The sequence below is a fragment of the Lithobates pipiens genome, unplaced genomic scaffold (assembly GCF_037356315.1).
Source record: "Lithobates pipiens isolate NorthernLeopardFrog02 unplaced genomic scaffold, aLitPip1_a1.2 Scaffold_23, whole genome shotgun sequence".
Classification (NCBI taxonomy): domain Eukaryota; kingdom Metazoa; phylum Chordata; class Amphibia; order Anura; family Ranidae; genus Lithobates; species Lithobates pipiens.
Window position 1 is genome coordinate 132,874,808 of NW_027507785.1, and position 21,363 is coordinate 132,896,170.

General features: G+C 44.9%; 1 protein-coding gene across 4 annotated transcripts in view; it reads right to left on the bottom strand.

The window, feature by feature from the left end:
• MICALL1 (MICAL like 1) overlaps positions 1-6,609 on the bottom strand; it is a 198,907-nt gene extending 192,298 nt beyond the window's left edge. The window contains exon 1 of one of the 4 annotated variants that reach the window (XR_013262343.1): positions 6,244-6,609. Coding sequence is in view for 2 of the 4 variants with exons in the window: in XM_077452390.1 (XP_077308516.1) it covers positions 6,244-6,389 (146 nt within the window). In the remaining 2 variants the exon portion in view is untranslated. The remainder of the gene's footprint in view (positions 1-6,243) is intronic. The other 3 variants (XR_013262342.1, XM_077452390.1, XM_077452389.1) reach the window with 3 other exon arrangements.
• Positions 6,610-21,363: the final 14,754 nt, after the last annotated feature.

Here is a 21,363-nt window from a genome sequence, read left to right on the forward strand (position 1 = left end):
ACCGTTACTTATGTCTGCATTTTATGCCTGTATTGCACTGCCTTGGCCCATGTCAGGCGTTAATAAACATATTTGCAAAAATAAAAAGACACCTTATGAATGCTAGAGAAAATAAAGGCCACTTCCTGGAGGTGCTGGTGATGTCACTGTAACCTGCCACTACCTCTTGGACAAGCTGCAGGAGCACATTCTCAAGAGCTTTTACTGTCAGGGCTGAGCTCAGCCCTTCCTTCTCAAAGCTGGCCGCTCAGCTGTCAGCTAATTGCCAGCTCCTAACACTCCACAGTGACTCCCCTGTTGACGATATCCTGCTCGTCAGTCCTGCCTACTTAAGCCGTCCAGTCCAGATGATCTCCTGTTCCTGTTAAAGACTTGCTTGGTTGACATTCCTTCCGGCTCCAGATGCTGCATGCTGTTCTACTACGCTCATCTCTGGCTCCCTTACGTTTTGGCTTGTCTGGCTATCCATTCCGGTTCCTGAACTATGGCTATGTTTTCACTACGTTTACTTTTTTTTTTTAGGGCTGAAACTAATCAATTAATCGGCAACTAATCGATTATGAAATTAATCGATTACTATTTTCATAATCGATTAATTGCCCAGTAACATAATGGGGTTAAAAAAAAAACTAAAATGAGCCCTTTATAGTACAAAAAGAGCAAATAATCACTACTGTAACTATTACTTTTATAGTTCTACATTTAAAAAAATAAAAAATAAAAATAAAAAAATTAAATAAAAAAAAATGAACCCCTTACAGTAGTGATTTGCTTTTTTTGTACTATAAAGGGCTAATTTTATTTATTTTTTAAACTCCATTATGTTACTAATTTTGTTAGGCCTGGGTCACATCTATGTGTTTTTTGGTGCTTTTTGTCGAAACCCACTACAGTTCATTTACATGGTTTCCTATGGGACTCGTTCATATCTGTGCTTTTTTCAGCCGCTGCGTATTTGGAAAGGGTCAGGGACTTTTTTTTAACACCATACAGTACTGTGCTTTTTGGTTCAATATACTTCAATAGAGAAGCTGCAGAAATGCATATAATGCGTTTTTGCAGCAATTTGTGTTTTTTTAATCTGTCCAACAAAAATTGGCCCAAAGAAATGCAAATCGCAGCAAAACCACGTGCGCAAAAATCAAAATGCACAGCAAAAAGCACTGCAGAAACAGATCAAAAGCAAACTGCATAGGTGTGTACTGAGCCTTATGCTGGCTGCACGGATTGATTTTCAGGTGAGAATATTCCGACTGTGTGAAATTTTCACTTGTTTTTGTTTTTAACATTCCGTTTTTAAAATGAATGTCATTTCTGAATGAAAACCACATACACGGTCTGAAAATTCCTTTCACCAAGAAGTTTTCTATTCTTTCCAAATTTTCCTGTCACTGTGGTTGAAAATGAACGTCAATTTGACCCCATTCATGATTAGAATTATCAAACAAACGTTCTTAAATTTTTTTTTGAAGGAAGACATTGTTTTTTTAGATAAAAAAAAAGTGATCTCCGAGTCTGATATTTACCAGATTCACCCTTTAATATTATATACAGTATATCTCGTCTAATAGTATATACCATATATCTCTTCTGTCTGTTATTCTCAGAGTGGATTAGATATGTTGCTCCCTAACCATAAAGTTGGTTATTTATAATTACCACTGCATAGAGAGATTTCAGATTAAATAGCTTTTTTTTAAACTTTACATATTAACTAAATTATACACCACAATTTTTTTTAAGGCTATTAACCGATTAATCAAAACAATAATTGGCCAACTAATCGATTATGAAAATAATCGTTAGTTGCAGCCCTACTTTTTTTTTAATTATTATTAAACAAACAAGTGTGATTTAACTGTACTTCTGTCTCAGTCTGTTTCATGGTTTCTGACATTTTACATAACCAGATTTCCTGGTTGACAGCGGTGAGGCGCTATGACCTCAAAGCACCTTCAAGAAGGGGGCGCAAACTGGGCCTTAGGGACGTTTTTTTTTTCTTCCCAGAATATACTAGGGGTCTGTTCATAAAAAAGTGAATGAAATTTTAACCAAACATTCACTGATGGTGAATCAATCACTGTCATTTAAAACACATGCATTAGGAAGATCTATCTGACGTAAAATGTTTGGAGTATGTCAGATTTACTCCTGCATAGATATACTCCTATGTGTTTCTTACACACAGGAAGGGGGCTATTAGTAAAGAACACATTGTATTTTGATGCAAGGTCCAATTTAAAGCACCCCTCTGGCATGAGCCAACATTGGCCAGATCAGGAAAATATTCCAAATCTGTGGTAGCAGGCAGACACCAAAGTCAGCAATTCTTGGGGAATTTCTAATTCACAAGAAAGTCAACCTGTCGAGATTAATACTGCTCTCCCCTAGATAAGTGTGTAGTCAACAATTGCTTCCGACACTCACCTGTCCCCATCATGTTCTGGCATGAAGGCAGGAAGTCCCCACCAGAACACAGTACTGTGTACTGCATGTAGATGATGTTACATACAGTTTATTCAGCACTGAGAGAAGGTACATGTATTGGTTAAGAAAATGGTTAGTTTGGGCCAGCTGTCCCCCCCAAAAAAAGCTATTTAAATGATAGCTGATTGGGAGTTAGGCTTTAAGGATTCATTACCACTGCATCTAAGATGCATAAAGCGTATAGTTTTGCATGCATCTAAACACAGCACTATAATAATCAATGAAGCCATACACACAGCTATGTCAATATACAAAAATGTGTACTGTATTTAGTGGTATTCTAAAAAAAATTAGGACACAAATGCGTTTCCGGACACACAGACCATCAGATTTTACACGTGTTTGTATAAACCTGTGTAACTGCGTATGCACACACAAAGTCAGTAGGAAAAATTGTAAACATCTAAATATGAGTATTTTTTTAGGTGTGTATTTTATGCAGGATCTGCTAGCAAGAATCTGTATTTCATGCAAAATATACACATATACCCGTGGGAATGAAGCCCAAGCATTACATATTGTAACAAAAAGGTCACAGAGAAGAAACACGTGGATATGACACCATACAGTATCAGTATGAGTCACATAAACACAAGACAGAACAGCATTTAATATCATGATTCATAGAAAATAAATAATGTATATAATCCATAAAGGCATAGTCATTCATCAGTAGAGCTCACACAAGCTGATCAGTAACATGGATTGGCTGCTCCTTTGATTATTTCTTATACATGGACTCAAAGATTTGACAAGTGTTGAAATCCAGATGAATGGGCCAAATAGCACATTTACTGAAGAGACAAAAACTAAACAATAAGATCACCCAAAGGCAATGATTGCTGAGTCAGTGACCAATGGTATCATACAATTTAGTACAGTCCCTCCAAAAATACTGACAGCCAACTCTGCAGAGAACATCACACACTTGTCATATACACATTTGGTGATGGCACAAAATATTGGGGAAATACATTATTTTTCTTAGTCAACTAACTCAAAGTAGAACTAAAAAAAAACGTTGTCATTACATAGTACATAGTTAGTAAGGTTGAATAAAGACACGATTCCATCCAGTTCAACCTGAGTGTCTACAATTGTCCCTATCCCTGTACATTACACACTCATATTGGTCCCTAACCTCAAGAAGCCCACAATCCAACGTCCCCATTCATATAATAGGGCCAATTTTGGAGAGAAGCCAATTGACCTACCAGCATGTCTTTGGAGTGTGGAAGAAAACCGGAGTACCCGGAGGAAACCCACGCAGGCACAGGGAGAACATGCAAACTCCAGGTATTTGATAGGATTGGTTGGGATTTGAACCAGAGACCCTTTTTACTGCAAGGCGAGAGTTCTAACCACTACACCACTGTGCCGCCCGTGCAAACATTCTGGAAGAGCTTACTGAATGTCAAGTTTTTTCCCCATCATCCCCGCTGCACTATTGTATTCTGACAGCGGGACTCCTCTACCGTCAAAATACAAAAAAAATGTCAACAAGCCCATGTAAGAGCAGTAGGTCTTTAGATCAACTATTTTGGAACGGGTATGGCCATAGATGGATCAGAATGCAGCCAGTCCAAATTTCAATCCATCTTTGTCTAGCTTACAGTGGTTGTTATAGCTGAAGGTTTATTACCTTCATGCATTTTATACATGAAGGGAAAAAAAAAACCTGTTTACAGCTCCATACTCTTCCTTACCTATGTCCCATCTTAATCCAGCGATGTGCACAATAGTGGCTTGGCTCTCCCCGGTCTCACCATCCTCATTGACTCCCGCTGTTGTCAATCACAGCCAGTGAGTGAGCAGGGCCAAGCCATGCCCTGTGTGTCTTATGGACACAGAGGTGGATCAAGAGTAAGCACACACAAGTGCCGCAGGGTCCCGTTAAGAGAAGGATCAGGGCTGCTCTGTGCAAAACCAGTGTACAGAGCAGATATAGATATATCTATATAAATGTTTATTTAAAAAATAAAAAAAATGTAAACCTTAGGCAGGCCATAAACGGTGCGAATTTCTTTCCTGCAACCACAATTTCCCCATCAACACAGACAGTGGCGACAGGGGAATCCCTCCTGCTGAGCAATTGTCTGCTCCTGGCGGGGGAAGCCATCCCATTGGTTGCCCCCCATGCTGAAATCGATCAACTTGGTACATTCAGCCTGCCCACACATGGTTCAAATCTCAGCTGGTTCCTGCTGAACCTTCCGAGATTTGAACAGTCTATGGTCAGTCTTAATATCACTTGTTAGGTTGACCAGAGATGGATAGATATTTCAATAATAAAAAAAATAAAAAAAAACACAACAGATTCCCCCATCCACACATTTTATGTGGATGGTGGAATCCTCCCTGTTGTGCTATTGTTGTCTGACAGCAGGAACTTCGGAATACAATGATTGGCTTCATGTACAATTTTCTAAATTCTCATTCGAGAGAAGCTAATTAGATCAACTTCTCTCTAGCAGGAATGACCATGGATGGATCAAGATTTGGGATGAGCTCCGGCGTGTTCACATATGCCACGTGCAGAGCCCGTCAGGAAGTAGGCACAGTGCTGCACTAATCACAGGCAGCAAGACATTGCCGATCTCTGCAGCCGTGCATCGGGGCAATGTCTCACTGCCTGTGATTAGCGCAGCATTACGCCAACTTCCTGGTGGGCTCTGCTTGTGGAGTATGCAAACACGCCTGAGCTCATCCTTAATCAAGATGTGTCCAGAAAACCTTGCTTAACAACAGGTGCTTTCTGCACATTTCAGATACTTGCCCACCCAGTGGATCCAGCATTGTCCTGCTGAGATCCTCTTCTCTCCCGTACCACCCTGTTTTTCGTGTGATGTCATCAGGAGGCTGCCAACTCTTCCAGGTGCAGTTGGTGCGCCTACTGATGACATGCTGCTAATTCAACCCCTCCTCCTTTACTGAATGAAAGGCTATTTATCCTGGGATATGTGACATGCACATCCCAGGGGGCAAAACAAAGCATAGTACATGTAATTTGCATAGGTGAGAAATACATAGGTTGGATAAACGATATTTAAAAAAAATAAAAGACAACGCTGTTTGTGTAAAGGAGGGGTGATTGCTCTGAGGGTGAAGAAGATCCGCTTTAAGGCCTGAATCCCATTTTAGGGAAATTGCACACCCAGATTTTATAGGGCTTGGACAGGCACACATGGGGAGTAGATACCAGGACACGTCTCCTCCTCAGACCACGACTCTCCTGTACAGGTCAGTGGAGGGTGCAGGGTACACAGCCCATCCTGGCGTTGAGGACATTATAGGTGATTGGACACATTGTTCTTATCCTGCCTGTGTATGAGGGCTGTAAGAAACAGATGGCCCACAGACACTGGATCTCCGCATGATCTGAGGGAATCAGTCAGACCTGGACTGTGACATCCCATGTGTATGTACAAATAACATGTGTATGTACACATCCCGTGTGTATGTACATATCATCATCTGATCAGAGAACATGGCCACAGATCTCATGAACATATGGAACAGAACTTCCCACACCAGTCTTAGTATTCCTCCCATAGCACATGGATGGTCAGCAATGTTATGGTGATTGGTGATGTAAACACTGGGGTGTTATATTTCCTTCATTCATCACAGGAGGATTGTCTGCCATTGTAGGAGTAGATCCCCCTCACCCAGTGCAGTGATCAGATTGGGGCTGAGCTCCCACACAGCCTGACCTTAGAGGGTCAGCTCCTGGGCCAAGGAAGGGGCGGTACTTACATGAGGTCGGGTCTCTGGCGATGTATGAGGGCGCAGAACGCTAGACCATCCCGGAAGGAGGAACTGAGGTCGCTGATTCGGACTCCCGGGTAGCCCTCACACTGCTGAGCACACCACTGCTGCAGAGCCCTGGAGGCGGACATCATGGTCGGAGGGCCTGGCGGCGACCACTCGTCCTCTACCGGCGGCAGAGGCTCGCTCAGTCCTCTGTGTCCCCGTCCCGGCAATCTTTAGATTTCTCTCCGGGTCTTTCAACGTCGTTCCCGGGCGGTGTCTGTCCTCTGTTGGCCCCGCCCCCCGTCACAGCTCCTCTTGTGTAGAGGGCGCTAGAGGGCGCGCCGAGAGTTGCGGAGATAGTTCAGTGCGGGCTTCACCTCACATCCATCCCTTCCTTCCTTCTGACTTCAGGAGGAACTGCAGTCTGCTCACATCATTTGTAAGAAAGACATCTTTGCCATTCTGAAGTTTCCCTCCAACCACTTTGCTTATTATTTTATATATACAGTGACTCTGTACTTGCAGAATATGCTGCAGAAATCTCCCACCACTAAGTCTGGCTGCAGCCATTTTAACTGTGGGCAGCTGAAGCTGCTGTCTGTTCACTTCCTGGACACACCTCCAGCCCTGCAGCTCTTACTGGCCCTCTTATGACTTATCCCCTCTACCTTCCTGGCAAACTCCCAGGAGAGTGAGCAAGATTTGTATGATGTCATAAGCCTAAGCTACTGACCAGACAAGAAACAGGAAGTGGGCTGTATAAGGTATTTATAAGCAGAAATAAAATGTTTTATTATCTAACGTTAAAACAACAAGGGCAGAAGACTTAATAGAGGGGAAAACTGAAAGAGAGATCTCTGGTTTAGTCCATATTCTGACTTCCTGAATATTGTCATTACAGTGTAGAATACAATTTCTCCATTACACGACTCCTGAACGTTAGTCTCTATAGTATGATGCACTATACCACAGCTCTCACCCGCCTATGGAGAGCAGCCATTGCTTCCCTTACTCTTCCAGGAATCCCCGAGCAGTGGGTTCTCACACATGGAGTCTGTTTAACCGCTTGCAAACTGCCACACACAGATGTACGTCAGCAGGATGGCAAGGCAAGCAAATGGGCATACAGGTACATCCCTTTAAGGCTGGGTTCACACTGCAGCAGTTTATGAGAACGGATGTGATTCGCACCGCACTGCAGTGCAAATCACATCCGATCTCTGTGCGATGCGAGTTCAGCTAAACAGATAGTATGGCTGAATTCGCATCGCACACGGCCCAAACTCGCACAGGATCCTTTTTTTGGTCCGCAGCAGAATCGGATCCCATGGGTGTTCACACCATGCGATCCGATTCCTGTCTGAGTTTGCAGATCGCACTGCGATATGCGAACTGATCTGGGGGTGTCATTAATGTTTCACTGACACTCCCGCATAGGGCAGTGTGAACTGCCGCCGGGAGGTATGCGACGCGGGAACCCGCCGCGGATTTGCGGCATTCCCGCATCGCTGCAATGTGAACCCAGCCTTAATTTGCTGCCTCTCGGGCACATGCACCCACCGTGGGAGTGTGCCCACGGGTCCCGGGAATTCAATGTTCTCCCGCGGCCCGTGATTGTGGTGTGGAGAGGACTAACGGGGAGGAGATGCCTGAATAAACAAGGCCTTTCCCCTTTCTGCCTTGCGTAATGACAGAGATCCACTGCTCCTGATCACTGTCATATCCTAGTTAACCCCTCCCCCCACAGTTAGAATGACTCCCTAGGAGACACTTAACCCCTCTTCGCCCCCTAGTGGTTAACCCCTTCCCTGCCAGTGTCATTTACACAATAATCAGTGCATTTCTATAGCACTGATCACTGTATAAATGGTAATGGTCCCAAAATAGTGTCAAAAGTGTCTGATGTGTCTGCCATAATGTCGCAGTAATGATAAAAAAATAAATAAAAATTTGGGGGTATTTATTACAGCAAAAAGTAAAAAATATTGCTTTTTTTTTTCTAAATTGTTGATTTTTTTTTTGTTTATAGCGCAAAAAATAAAGGCAGGAGTGATCAAATACCTCCAAAAGAAAGCTCTATTTGTGGGAAAAAAAGAACTTCAATTTTGTTTAGGTACAACATTGCACGACCGCACAATTGTCAGTTAAAGCGATTTGCAGTGCCGTTTTGCAAAATATGGCCCAGTCATTCAGCATCCAAATTTTCTGGGGGCTCAAGTGGTTAAACCCAAGCCCTGAAGGGCTGCCCCACTCCCAGCTACAGGCCTGCTAAACAAAGATCAGGCCACCCTGTGTAGTACCCTATTAATAAAGTATCTTGCCAGGTTAGCCCCAAGGCCCCCTTCCCTCTCTCTGACTGTCAGAAACCATGAATCAGAACAAGACAGAGGGGCAGTTAAATCACACTCGTTTAAAAATAATAATAATAGTAAAAGGTAAACAGATTAACGTGGTCAAATCATATCCAGAGTTCGGTAACCGGAACGGATAGTCAGACAAGCCAGGACATAAGGAAGCCAGTGATCATCCTACTTTAGGGCAAACCAGGAAATCCGTAAACCGGAGAATCAGCATAGTGGGACAGCAAGCAGGATCAGAAACCAGAAGGGATGTCAGACAAGCAAGTCTTCAACGTAGACACAGGAGAGAGTCTCTGGATATGTTGACCAAGGCGAAAAGCAGAGAGGAACTGAACTGAACAGCTTAAGTAACCAGAAGGACTGACGAACAGGGTATCTTTATCAGGTGACTCACTGTGGAGCTGCAAATTAACCGACAGCTGAGCAGCCTGCTCTAAGAAGGAAGGGCTGAGCCCAGCCCTGATAGTACCCCCTCCTCAATGACCCCTCTTCCTTAGAGGACCACCCGGTTTGAGGGGAAAACATCTTTGGAAAGCATGGAGGAGGACAGGGGCATGTACGTTTGAGTACACGACCCAAGAGCGTTCCTCCGGACCGCACCCTTTCCAATGCACCAGGTACTGTATGCACCCACAGAACCTACGGGAGTCAACAATGGACTGTACTTCATACTCCTCATGGTTCCGAACCTGTACTGGGTGAGGTTTTAATAAGGAGACATGGAATATATTTGAGATAAGCCTATTAGAATGAAGGTCTAAAGCGTAAGCCAGTGTATTAATCCTGCGGAAAATACGGAAAGGCCCAATAAACCGAGGTGCCAACTTCATTGAGGTAACACTGAGTCAGAGGTAGCGAGATGACAGCCAGACCCTGTCCCCAACCTGGTAGGAAGGTGCAGGCAGATATCTGCGGTCAGCATGGAGTCTGTAATTATCATTGGTATGTTTCAAATCCTCCTGGACTTGTGCCCAATTGGAACGAAGACCACAGAGATGCTCCTCTAATGCAGGGATGCTCTGCAGAACAAATGAGTCAGACAACATGGGAGGTTGGAAACCATAGTTTGCCACAAATAGGGCACTATTGTGAGCAAACTCTGCCCAAGGTAAAAGATCTGACCAGTTGTTATGATGGTCACAAATATAGCAACGTAGAAACTGCTCCAAGAACTGGTTAGCTAATTCTGCAGCACTATTAGACTGCAGGTGATTTGCAGGAGAGAAAGAAAGCTGAACTGCCAACTGAACACAAAAGGCTCGCCAGAACCAGGACACAAACTGATTACCTCTGTCCAAGACGAGCACCTTGGGTAGCCCACGTAAGCGAAAACTCTCCCGAGCAAAAATGTAAGTCAGTTACTTAGATGTGAGCAACTTCTTAAGTAGAATACAATAAGACGTCTTCGAGAACCGATCAACCAACATAAGGATAACTATATTGCCCTGAGAGTTGGGTAACTCCACAATGATCTCCTTGGACAGGTGGGTCCAAGGCCTCTCTCCATTGGGTATGGGTTGTAGGAGGCCCACTGGAAGGTATCGTGGTGTCTTACTCTGAGCACACATGGAACAAGCAGCTATGAAGGCAGCTACATTAGCACGTAGACTAGGCCACCAGGATTGTTGGGAAATGGGCCAAAAGAATTGATTCTGCTCAGGGTGACCAGCAGCCTTTGGAGAATTGTAAGTCTGGAGCACAGCAGCACAGAGACTCTCAGGGACAAAGCAGCGGTCACAAGGTTTCTCAGGAGGAGCATGGACCTGAGCGGCAAGAATTTTGTCACCCAAAGGAGAAATGAGACTGGTGCACACCGTAGCCAGAATCCGATCAGGAGGAATCACAGGAACCAATTCCATTTTGGAAGTGGAGGAAAATTGTCTCGATAAAGCATGAGACAAATGTAATTGAAACTTGACAAGAAAAGAGCCCATTGCTCCCTTCTGGGAGAGAGGCGTTTAGTCTCAGACAAGAATGTGAGATTTTTATGGTCAGTAAGAGAACCAGCACAGTGGTACCTTTGAGGAGATGCCTCTTTAACCTCTTGGCATCTGCGCTATAGCCGAATGACGGCCACAGCGCGGACCCGAATTCCCGGGAGGCCATCACGGTCATCCCTGTGCGCGCGCGCGGAGCAAGCTGTGATCACGCGTCACTGAGACACAGGTGATTGCCGATCCGAGTGAGAGGCCGGTCCCGGTTCTTTACCACGTGATCAGCTGTCAGCCAATGACCGCTGTTCACATGATGTAAACAAAAGCTCAGAAATCTTTTTTTTTTCTCCTCACGCTGACAGCGTGAGGAGAAACAAAAGCCGCTCACCGGCTCATCTGCAAGGGACATCGGTCCCGAAGAGGAAGAGGTAATTATGCCTTATCTGTACTATCTGCCATTGCCACCTGACAGTGCTCATCAGTGCCACCTATCAATGCCCACCAGTGGTGCCAATCAGTGCCACCCAGCAGTGCTGCCCATCAGTGCCCATCACTGCCACCCATCAGTGCCGCCTCATCAGCATACATCAATGAAGGAGAAAAATTGCCTGTTTTAAAAAATTTATAAACAAAAAAAGTTTTAAAAATTCGGTCTTTTTACATTTTTATTTTAACAAAAAATAAGAACCGCAGAGATGATCAAATACCACCAAAAGAAATCTCTATTTGTGGAGAAAAAAAATGATAAAAATTTCATTTGGGTACACTGTTGTATGACCGCGCAATTGTCATTCAAAATGCATCAGCGCTGAAAGCTGAAAAATTGGTCTGGCTAGGAGGGGGGTTTAAGTGCCCAGTAAGCAAGTGGTTAAGGGCTAAAATGATCGCTAACAACTCTCTATCCCCAATCTCGTAATTGCATTCAGCAGGTGACAATTTCTTGGAAAAGTAGCCACAAGGATGCATAGTGCTCTCAGAGGTAGGACGTTGAGACAGAAGGGCGCCAACTCCAGTTTCAGAAGCATCAACCTCAAGGATAAAGAGTAACATAGGATCAGGACTTGCCAACACAGGAGCAGAACAAAGGCAGCCTTGAGACTCTCAAAGGCCTTAATGGACTCCGGAGACCGACTCTGTGGGTCACTGTCCTTTCTGGTCATATCAGTCAGGGGCTTGACCAGAGACTGCTGAAAGGTTCTATTAGTCAATCGAAAAACTGGCAGTGAAAATTACATAACCCAGTAATGTAAACTGTTCACGATGGAACTCGCACTTCTCCAATTTACACTAGAGATTGTTCTCTCTCAGCTTCTGAAGTGCATGACAGACATCTGTGTGGTGACTCTCAAGGGACTTGGAAAAAAAAATGGAGGATACCATTGAGATAAACCATCACACATAGCTGCAACAAATCTCGGAGGGCATCGTTGATAAATTCCTGGCAAACTGCCAGAGCATTGCAAAGGCCAAATGGCATTACAAGGTACTCCTAATGTTCTGTTCTGGTATTAAATGCAGTTTTCCATTTGTTGCCCTCCTTGATCCTCACAAGATTGTATGTTCCTGGCCACAAGGGGGGTATGACACCAGGTTGAAGGTCAATTGTGCAATCATATGACTGGTGTGGAGGCAAACTACTGGCTTGACCTTTGTCAAAAACATCACTAAAATCGCAGTACTCCTCCAGTAATGAGGAGAGTGAAGAGGTGCATAGGACCTTAGCCACATTCTGAAAACATGTCTTGCTGCATTGTGGTGACCAGGAGAGAGCCTCAGCACGAAGCCAATCAAAAGAGGGGCTGTGCCTCTGTAACCAAGGATAACCAATAACCAGTGGAAACTTAGACGCGGAAATAACTAAGGATTAACTCATGGTAAAGAGCCCCTACATTCATAGATAACGGCAAAACAACGCCACCTAAGCTCTATCTGCTACAGGACCTCAAGGTTCGGGCGTTCCCTGGACGGGCAGGACAAGACTTCAAAAAGTCACCTGCCTGGCTACAATAAAGGCATAATCTCTCCCACCCCCTAAAGTTTCTCTCATCCGCAGAGAGACGTGTGAAGCCCAAGTGCAGGGGTTAATTTTCACAGACCGACTCGGTACCATGAGAAATGGGAGTTGAGGGAGGCCAGGGTGGGACTGCAAGGTTCTGAGACAAACGTACAGGAGGCTTCCGCAAGCGCTCCTTAAAAAAGTCTCTTTCTCTGAGTCTGGAGTCCATTAGGATGGCAAACGTTATCAACTTCTCCAGCTCAGTGGGTATATCTCGGGTTGCTATCTCATCTTTGATAGCATCCAAGAGACCATGAGAAAAAGCAGCCACGAGGGCCTTATTGTTCCAAGCAAGCTCTGCTGCCACAGGACGTAATTCAGTGGCGTAGTAGGCAACAGTTCTCATACTCTGATGGACATGAGGCACTTGGCAACAGAAGTGGAGCGTACAGGAACATCAAATACCCATTTAAAGGAAGCCACAAACTCTGGGTAACTCAGGACAACAGGTTTTTGTATCTCCCATAGAGGGTTTGCTCAGGCCAAGGCTCTATAAGAAAGCAAAGATATCACGAAACCTACTTTGCTTCTGTCTGTGGGAAACACCTGGGGCAGCATCTCGAAGTGCATTCAACCTGATTGATAAACCCTCTGCAATTAACTGGATTGCCCCAAATCGCTGGGGAAGCAGAGTGGAACCAGACATACCTCTTATAGAGGTAATACTCGAGGCAGAATCCTGCAAAGAGACTGAAGCAGCAGCAGGGATGGCCTGCAACACAGGTTGTACTGGAGCAGCCACAGTGGGAGATTCCAGGTGAGCCGTGCGATTCAGAAGCATCTGTAACACTAAGGCAAACTGATCCATACAGTGATCCTGCTCATCCAAACTGGAAAAAACATTACCAACAAGTGGATTGACTATCTTCTCAATTCATGGCCCTCGCCTGTCAGAAACCATGAATCAGACCTAGACAGAAGTGTAGTTAAATCACACTTGTTTATTATTAATAATAATAATGGTAAAAGGTACTTGGTGGTACTAGATATGAGAAGGGCAACTCAAGGTCAGGTTATGGGTATATGGAGTATCTCAGCCAATGGGCAGGGGTTTACTTGGATTCCTTGGCCTGCTGGGAGAAATATATTTGGGTGGAGTCGGGTGATTATGTTCTGTGCCACTTGGATGGCTGTTTGGGTGGATGTGTGTCGTGTGCCCTGGGATGCTAGGCTGGAGATTGGGCCTATCCCAGGGGCATCTGACTGCTAGGCTGTCTGAGGGCCTATCCAGAAGCAAGAGAGGAGTGCAGGGTTGGGATTGCAGCTTGCAGTCCAAACAGAAATTACATTCTGCCGGCCGGAGAACCTGCCAGTGGTCGGAGGTAGAGGGGAAGCTTTCGACACAAAGGGACCATTCTGCCTTATTACCAGGAACCACAGTGAGTAACTGAAGCAAGTACCGGAGTCACATTCTCACCAAACGGCACGGTGGAGTATTGGGAAACTTCAGACGGTGATCAAGTCAGGGACCCAGACAGCAGAGGTAACGCTTACAGAGCAGCCTTGTGTGTCAAGGCAGGGACAGAGCAGGCCAGCAGGGGTGAAGCTTGAGAAGTATCGGGAGTGCCAAGCTAGGGTCCCAGCAGAGAGACAGGGTGAGGCTTGAGGAAAATACCACTGTGGAGATTGGAGGAGCTCGATGGATTCAGTAACAGTGAATCCAAGGGTCTACTGAGAGATCGGGAGCTCAGTGGACTGAAGAACTACAATAAGTGAATAACCGTTACGTTTGGTGTTAGGATCTGTTAACCTCTTCCCGTCCGCCCTATAGCCGAATGATGGCTATAGATCAGGCGCTTTCGTCCGGGAGGCCGTCCCTGGATGTCCTGTTTACTTCTGCAATGCGCGCCGCCACGGGCGCGCATCGGGGAAGTTCTGTGTTTGCCGTGTCCCCCCGAGACAGGCAAACACAGATCGCTGTAAACGGCCAATCACAGCGGCCGTTTACAGCGCGATCGGCGCGTCCAATGTGAGATGATCTCATATGTAAACATATGAGATCATCTCTCAGCGCTGCTCTCCCTCCTCACACAAACAGCGTAGGAGAGGGGAGAGATGAACGGCTGCAGCGGCCGTAGTTTAAAAAAAAAAAAAAAAAAGTGCCATCCGCCCCAGTGCCATCCTCCCCCAGTGCCATCCTGCCCCAGTGCCATTTGTCCCCAGTACCACCTGTTGTCAGTGCCATTTGTCCCCAGTGCCACCTGTCATCAGTGCCACGTATAAGTGCCATCTGTCATCAGTGACACATATTAGTGCCATCTGTCATCAGTGCCACATATTAGTGCCATCTGTCATCAGTGCCACGTATCAGTGCCATTTGTCATCAGTGTCACGTGCCATCTGTTGTCAGTGTCACGTGTCATCAATGCCATCTGTCATCAGTGTCACGCGTCATCGGTGCCACGTATTAGTGCCATCTGTCATCAGTGCCACGTATTAGTGCCACGTGTCATCGGTGCCACGTATCAGTGCCATCTGTCATCAGTGTCACGTGTCATTGTCCTGGTGCTCCAGGGCCTTCAAAAGTGTAATAGGTAGTCAACAAGTTAGATGTGTAATTTATGCTCCTAGAACATGTGATGGAGCTCCCTGCATGTTGGGCCTCTCTATGTGGCCAGGCTGTGAAAAAGTCCCACACATGTGGTATTGTAATACTCAGGAGGAGTAGCAGAATTTTTTTGAGGGGGGTGTCATTTGTGGTATACACATGCCATGTGAGAGAAATAACCTATTACAATGTCAATTTTGTGGAAAAAAATAAAAAAAATGAAAAATCTTAACTTTGCAAAGAATTGTGGGGAAAAAAATGACAACATCAAAAAGCTCACCATGCCTCTTACTAAATACCTTGGAATGTCTACTTTCCAAAAAGGGGTCATTTGGAGGGTATTTGTACTTTCCTGACTTGTTCGGGTCACAAGAAGCGAGATAGTCCACCAGTACATCAGATGTGATCAATTTTGTGCGATTCGCACCACAGCTTGTAGACTCTCTAACTTTCACAAAGACCAAATAATATCCACTAATTTGGGTTATTTTTACCAAAAATATGTAGCAGTATAAATTGTGGCCAAAATTTATGAAGAAAAATTTATAATTTGCATAATTCTGTCACAGAAACAAAGAAATGTGCAGGTTTTTTTTTTTTAAATTCTCTGTCTTTTTTCATTTATAGCGCAAAAAATAAAAACCCCAGAGGTGATCAAATACCACCAAAAGAAAGCTCTATTTGTGGAAAAAAAAAAAAAAGGACAAAAAATTCATTTGGGTACAGTGTTGCATGACTGAGTAATTGTCATTCAAAGTGTGAGAGCACCGAAAGCTGAAAATTGGTCTGGGCAGGAAGGGTGTTTAAGTGCCCAGTAAGCTAGTGGTTAAAGATTGTTGCCATAGGAGACAGCATTCATGTACATGCAGATGTGGCTTCTTGCTGGAAGCCTTTCCCTGCACGGCTGTTCTATTGAAGTCCTAGAGTCTGCTAATTGAACTTACAACTATTCAAGGGTGTCCTGGCCCTAACCCTCTTTCCCCCCATAAAAGTTTGTAAGAGAAATAAACATCTCTTTTGCATTCAAGAAGTGTCTGGTACCCAATAACTTCCACCTTGCACACACTATGCCTCACAACCCACCACATACAGGAGGATGTCAGCTATCTCTGGCCCTGGAGGTTCTCATTAGACTGAAGGATCCCGGAGACCTTACTACACGTGAAAATGTATTCTCGCATTCTCTTTCTGCACAATATGCAAATGAGCAATTGCATGCATTTGTGCGCATTTGCGCGCAAGAGGCGTAAATTATGGAGCAAAAAGCAGATTTTTCTTTTTTTTTTTTTTTTTTCACTGAAGCATGCGCATTGCTTGTTTACACTCCTGTGTGCATAGGCACATTACGATTAATAAGATATATTTTAGCTCAGTAAAAAAAAAAAAGCTGTACTAAGGTTTTTCAAGCTGGAAAACAGGCACTACACCCTACACCTGCCAACAACCTGGTTGGTAAGAGACTGAAAATACTGTGGATGTTAAATACTGAGCATTTTTCCACATTTTTTTGTTACAGCCTTATTCCAAAATGGATTAAATTAATTATTTTACTCAAAATTGTACAAACAATACCCCACAATGATGTGAAAGAAGTTTGTTTGAAATCTTTGCAAATTTATTTTAAAAAAAAATCACATGCACATAAGTATTCACAGCCTTTGCTCAATACTTTGTTGAAGCACCTTTGGCGCTTCAACAAAGCTTTTATTAAAGCATCAAGTCTTTTTCAGTATGGTGCTACAAGCTTGGCACACCTATTTTTGGACAGTTTCTCCCATTCTTCTGTGCAGGACCTCTCAAGCTCCATCAGGTTGGATGGGGAGCATCGGTGCACAGCCATTTTCAGATCTCAAGGATGTTCAGTCAGGTTTAAGTTTGGGCTCTGACTGGGCCACTCAAGGACATTCACAGAGTTGTCCCGTAGCCACTCCTTTTTTATCTTGGCTGTGTGCATAGAGTCATTGTCCTGTTGCAAGATTAACCTTCGCCCCAGTGTCATGAATCTGTAGCAATACTTTCATGCCCTGTCTGCTTTTCTCTGGTTGTGTATCAGCCTTAGGGCCTGCACTCACACCTATCTGCCCTAATCTTCCCTCAAGCATGGCTCCACCCCAGCCTCTAACACTATATTAACCTGTGCACTGCAAGCCAGGCTCGGCGATCAATATTGTGCGTTTGGCTTGCTGTGTGTGTCTTGTCATGTGCTCTATGTCCGATTCTGTTTACCGTCCTTGGCTTGTTCTTGACTAACCTTGTCTGCTTCATACCCTGACCTTTGGGGTGTTCTTTGACTACCCCTGTATGCTTGTTGCCCTGACCTTTAGGCTTATCTTACGACTATCCCTTGTTGTCCCGGTCAGCTGCTTTCTTTCTATCCTTCAGTAGCCTGCCGTGAGTGTAAGCTGGAAGACCCTGGGGGCCGTGACCTGGAGCCAGTTGCAGCAAAGTCCATCCCCACCACTAGGGGCTCTGGTGAACACCCGCAGGCTCTTAAACTCCACGCCCTGGGGAATCACATGCTCTTGCTCCCAGTGTGAACTGTGTCGGTGCTCCAGAGGACCTGCTTTCCTGAACCACCCAGAGCCCCATCTGCAGAAGTCAGGCGTAGGGTCCACTACCTTAGCGGTGCACTCCTGACCCCAATGGTGTGCATCTCTCACCTGGCCTCAGGTGACCTTACACCAAATGTGAACGCTCTGGAGCAGATTTTCATTAAAGATGTCTCTGAACATTGCTGCATTAATCTTTCCCTCAATCTGGACTAGTCTCCCAGTTCTTGTTGAAAAACATCCCCACAGCATGAGGCATGCTTCACTGTAGGGATGGTATTGGCCAGGGGATGTGCGGTGCCTTGTTTCCTCCAGACATGACACTTGCTATTTAGACCAAAGAGTTCAGTCTGTTTCTTCAGATCAGAGAATTTTGTTTCTCATGGTCAGAGTTCCTCCAGTGCCTTTTGGCAAACTCCAGGCGGGCTGTTATGTGCCTTTTACTGAGGAGTGGCTTCCATCCGGCGACTCTAACATACAGCTGCAGAGGAGGTTGTTCTTCTGGAAAGTTCTCCTCTCTCCACAGAGAAACGCTGGGGCTCAGTCAGAGGAACCATTGGGTTCTTGGTCACCTCCCTGACTAAGGTCCTTCTCCCCTGAACACTCAATTTGGCCGGGTGGCCCGCTCTAGGAAGAGTTCTGGTGGTTCAAAACTTCTTCCATTTACAGAAGATGGAGGTCACTGTGCTTTGTGCTCATCTTCAATGTTGCAGACATTTGTCTCGGAGGTCTACAGACAATTCCTTGGACTTCATGGCTTGGTTTGTGCTCTGATATGCACTGTTAACTGTGGGATATTACATAGACAGGTGTGTGCCTTTCCAAATCATGTCCAATCAACTGAATTTACCACAGGTGGACTCCAATCAAGTTGTAGAAACATCTTTAGGATGATCAGTGCCTGGAATTTCGGCTCCTCTCTCAGTCACGCCCACCTCCAATGATTGCGACATACAGAAAGCAGAGTGTACTTCGACTAGACTCGTCTCCTCTCGCAGTCCCGCCCCTGACTGTGAGCAGAGCGAAGTCTAGCCCAAGTACACTCGGCTTTCTGTATGTGAGCGGCGCTCGCTCCTCTCGCAATCAGTGGAGATGGGCGGGACTGTGAGCAGAGCAGAGTCTAACCGAAGTAAACTCGGCTTTGTGTATCTCGGGTTCTCTCACAGTCAGCGGAGATCGTCGCTAAATTTAAATCAGAGGAATCCTGCAAAGAGACTGGCAATGCTGCAAGGATGGACAAGGCTGCAGATGGACACTGATAAGGCTGCATTGATGGGCACACGGAGAACCGGGATCTGTGTGTGTAAACACACAGTTTCCGGTTCTCTTAAGGGAAAAGTGACAGATCGTCTGTTCATACAGAGTATGAACAGCGATCTCTCTTCCCCTACACAGTCCACTCCCCCCTTCAGTTAGGACACACACTAGGGAACACATAAAAAAAAAATAAGGGAAAAAAAAAAAAAAAAAAAAAAAATCGCAGATCACTGCCATGACTAGTAAAAAAAAAAAAAAAAAAAAAAAAAAAGGCATAAAACTAACCTATTTTGTAGACGCTATAACTTTTGTGCAAACCAATTAATACGTGATGATCGCAATTTTGTTTACCAAAAATATGTATAAGAATACATATCAGCCTAAACTGAGGAAAAAACTGGGGATATTTATTATAGCAAAAAGTAAAAAATGTGTTTTTTTTTTCAAAATAGTTTTTTGTTTATAGCGCAAAAAATAAAAACCACAGAGGTGATCAAATACCACCAAAAGAAAGCTCTATTTGTGGGGAATAAAAAAAAAAAAAACTTCAATTTTGTTTGGGTGCAACGTCGCACAATGCGCAGTTAAAGAAGAAGTAAAGGCTATTTAAAAAAAAAAATGCAACCTGCAAGGCATACTATCTTATACTATGCATACTATATTATACTATGCATACTAGCTCATTATGAATCACTTACCTGAGAACAAAGCCCCCGAAGTGGTCCTCCATCTTCGCCGCTGCCATGTATCCCGGAGTGACTTCCGGGTCTCGCTGCTCCGGCGCTGTGACGCGGGAGCCGACACGAGCGGCATATCACCGTGATCTGTGGCTTGCTTAATGCACCTGCGCCATAGACAGCCAGTCTTTTTGTAAATATCTCCTAAACCGTATAGGTTTAGGAGATATTTCTTGGACCTATAGGTAAGCCTTACCTGTCGGTCAAATTGGTTTGAAAGGGTTTACAACCACTTTAAAGCGACGCAGTGCCAAATTGCAAAAATTGCGCTGGTCAAGAAGGGGGTAAAATCTTCCAGGGCTGAAGCGGTTAAAAAAAAACCCTGCATGTAGATTAGGGGTCAGACCCATGAATTAGGGGGGCAGCGCCCCTGTGCCCCGTATGGACGGGCCGCCACTGTCCAAACAGGTTGATATTTAATTTCTCAACTGAACTGTCAAGCCATCAAATGGCCGATGTCATAGTTGATCACAGGTGCAGCACCGTGGCAACTGAAGATCAAACAGAGGCTAAAATGACAGCTTCCTTGGCTGTAAAGGACAGAAGGGATTATTTCCACTTTAACCACTTGTTTACCAAGGCACATTGTCGGTGACTCACCTGTTGGTGATATCCTGCTCGTTAGTCCTGCCTACTCAAGCCGCCCGGTCCAGATGATCTCTGCCTTCATCTTGGTCTACATCACAGAGACTATCTCCTGCGTTCCTGTTAAAGACTTGCTTGGCTGACATTCCTTCTGGATCCAGATCCTGCTTGCTGTTCCACTACGCTGATCTCTGGCTTCCTGACTTTTCTGATTTGTCTGACTATCCGTTCCGGTTACCGAATTTTGTCTATGTTTTGACTAAGTTTGTTCCATTTACTTTTATTATTAAACAAGTGTGATTTAACTGTTCTTCTGTCTCTGTCTGATCATGGTTTCTGACAGTAAGCGAAGGCCATGAACTCAGAAGATGCAGTCATCCACTTGTTGGTAATATTTTTTCCAGTTTGGATGAGCAGGATCACCACATGGATCAGTTTGCCATGGCATTACAAAAGATCCCGAGTCGCACAGCTCACCTGGAATCTCCCACTGTGGCTGCTCCAGTACAACCTGTGTTGCAGGCCGTCCCTGCTGCTGCTCCAGTCTCTGTGTAGGCACCCGCCTCGAGTATTACCTCTATAAGAGGCAAGTCTGGTTCTGCTCTGCTTCCCCAGCAATTTGTGGGTGATTCAGTCCAATGTAGAGGGTTTCTCAACCAGGCTGAGATATACTTTGAGATGCTGCCCCAGGTGTTTCCCACGGACAGAAGAAAAGTAGGTTTCGTGATATCCGTTTTCTGAGAGAGCCTTGGCCTAGGCAAACCCTATATGGGAGAAGCAAAAACCTGTTGTCTTGAGTTAGCCTGAGTTTGTGGCTTCTTTTAAAAGGGTATTTGACGTTACAGCACGCTCCACTTCTGCTGCCAAATGCCTCATGGCCATCAGAGTATGGGAAATGTTGCCAATTACGCCATTGAATCCTGTACTCTGGCAGCAGAGTTTGCTTGGAATAATGAGGCCCTCCTGGTTGCTTTTTCTCATGGTCTCGCGGACACCATCAAAGATGAGATAGCAGCCCAAGATAGCCTCCTGTACATTTTTCTCCATGCTTTGCAGTCCCACCCTTGCCTCCCGGTACCGAGTCAGTCAGTGAAGAT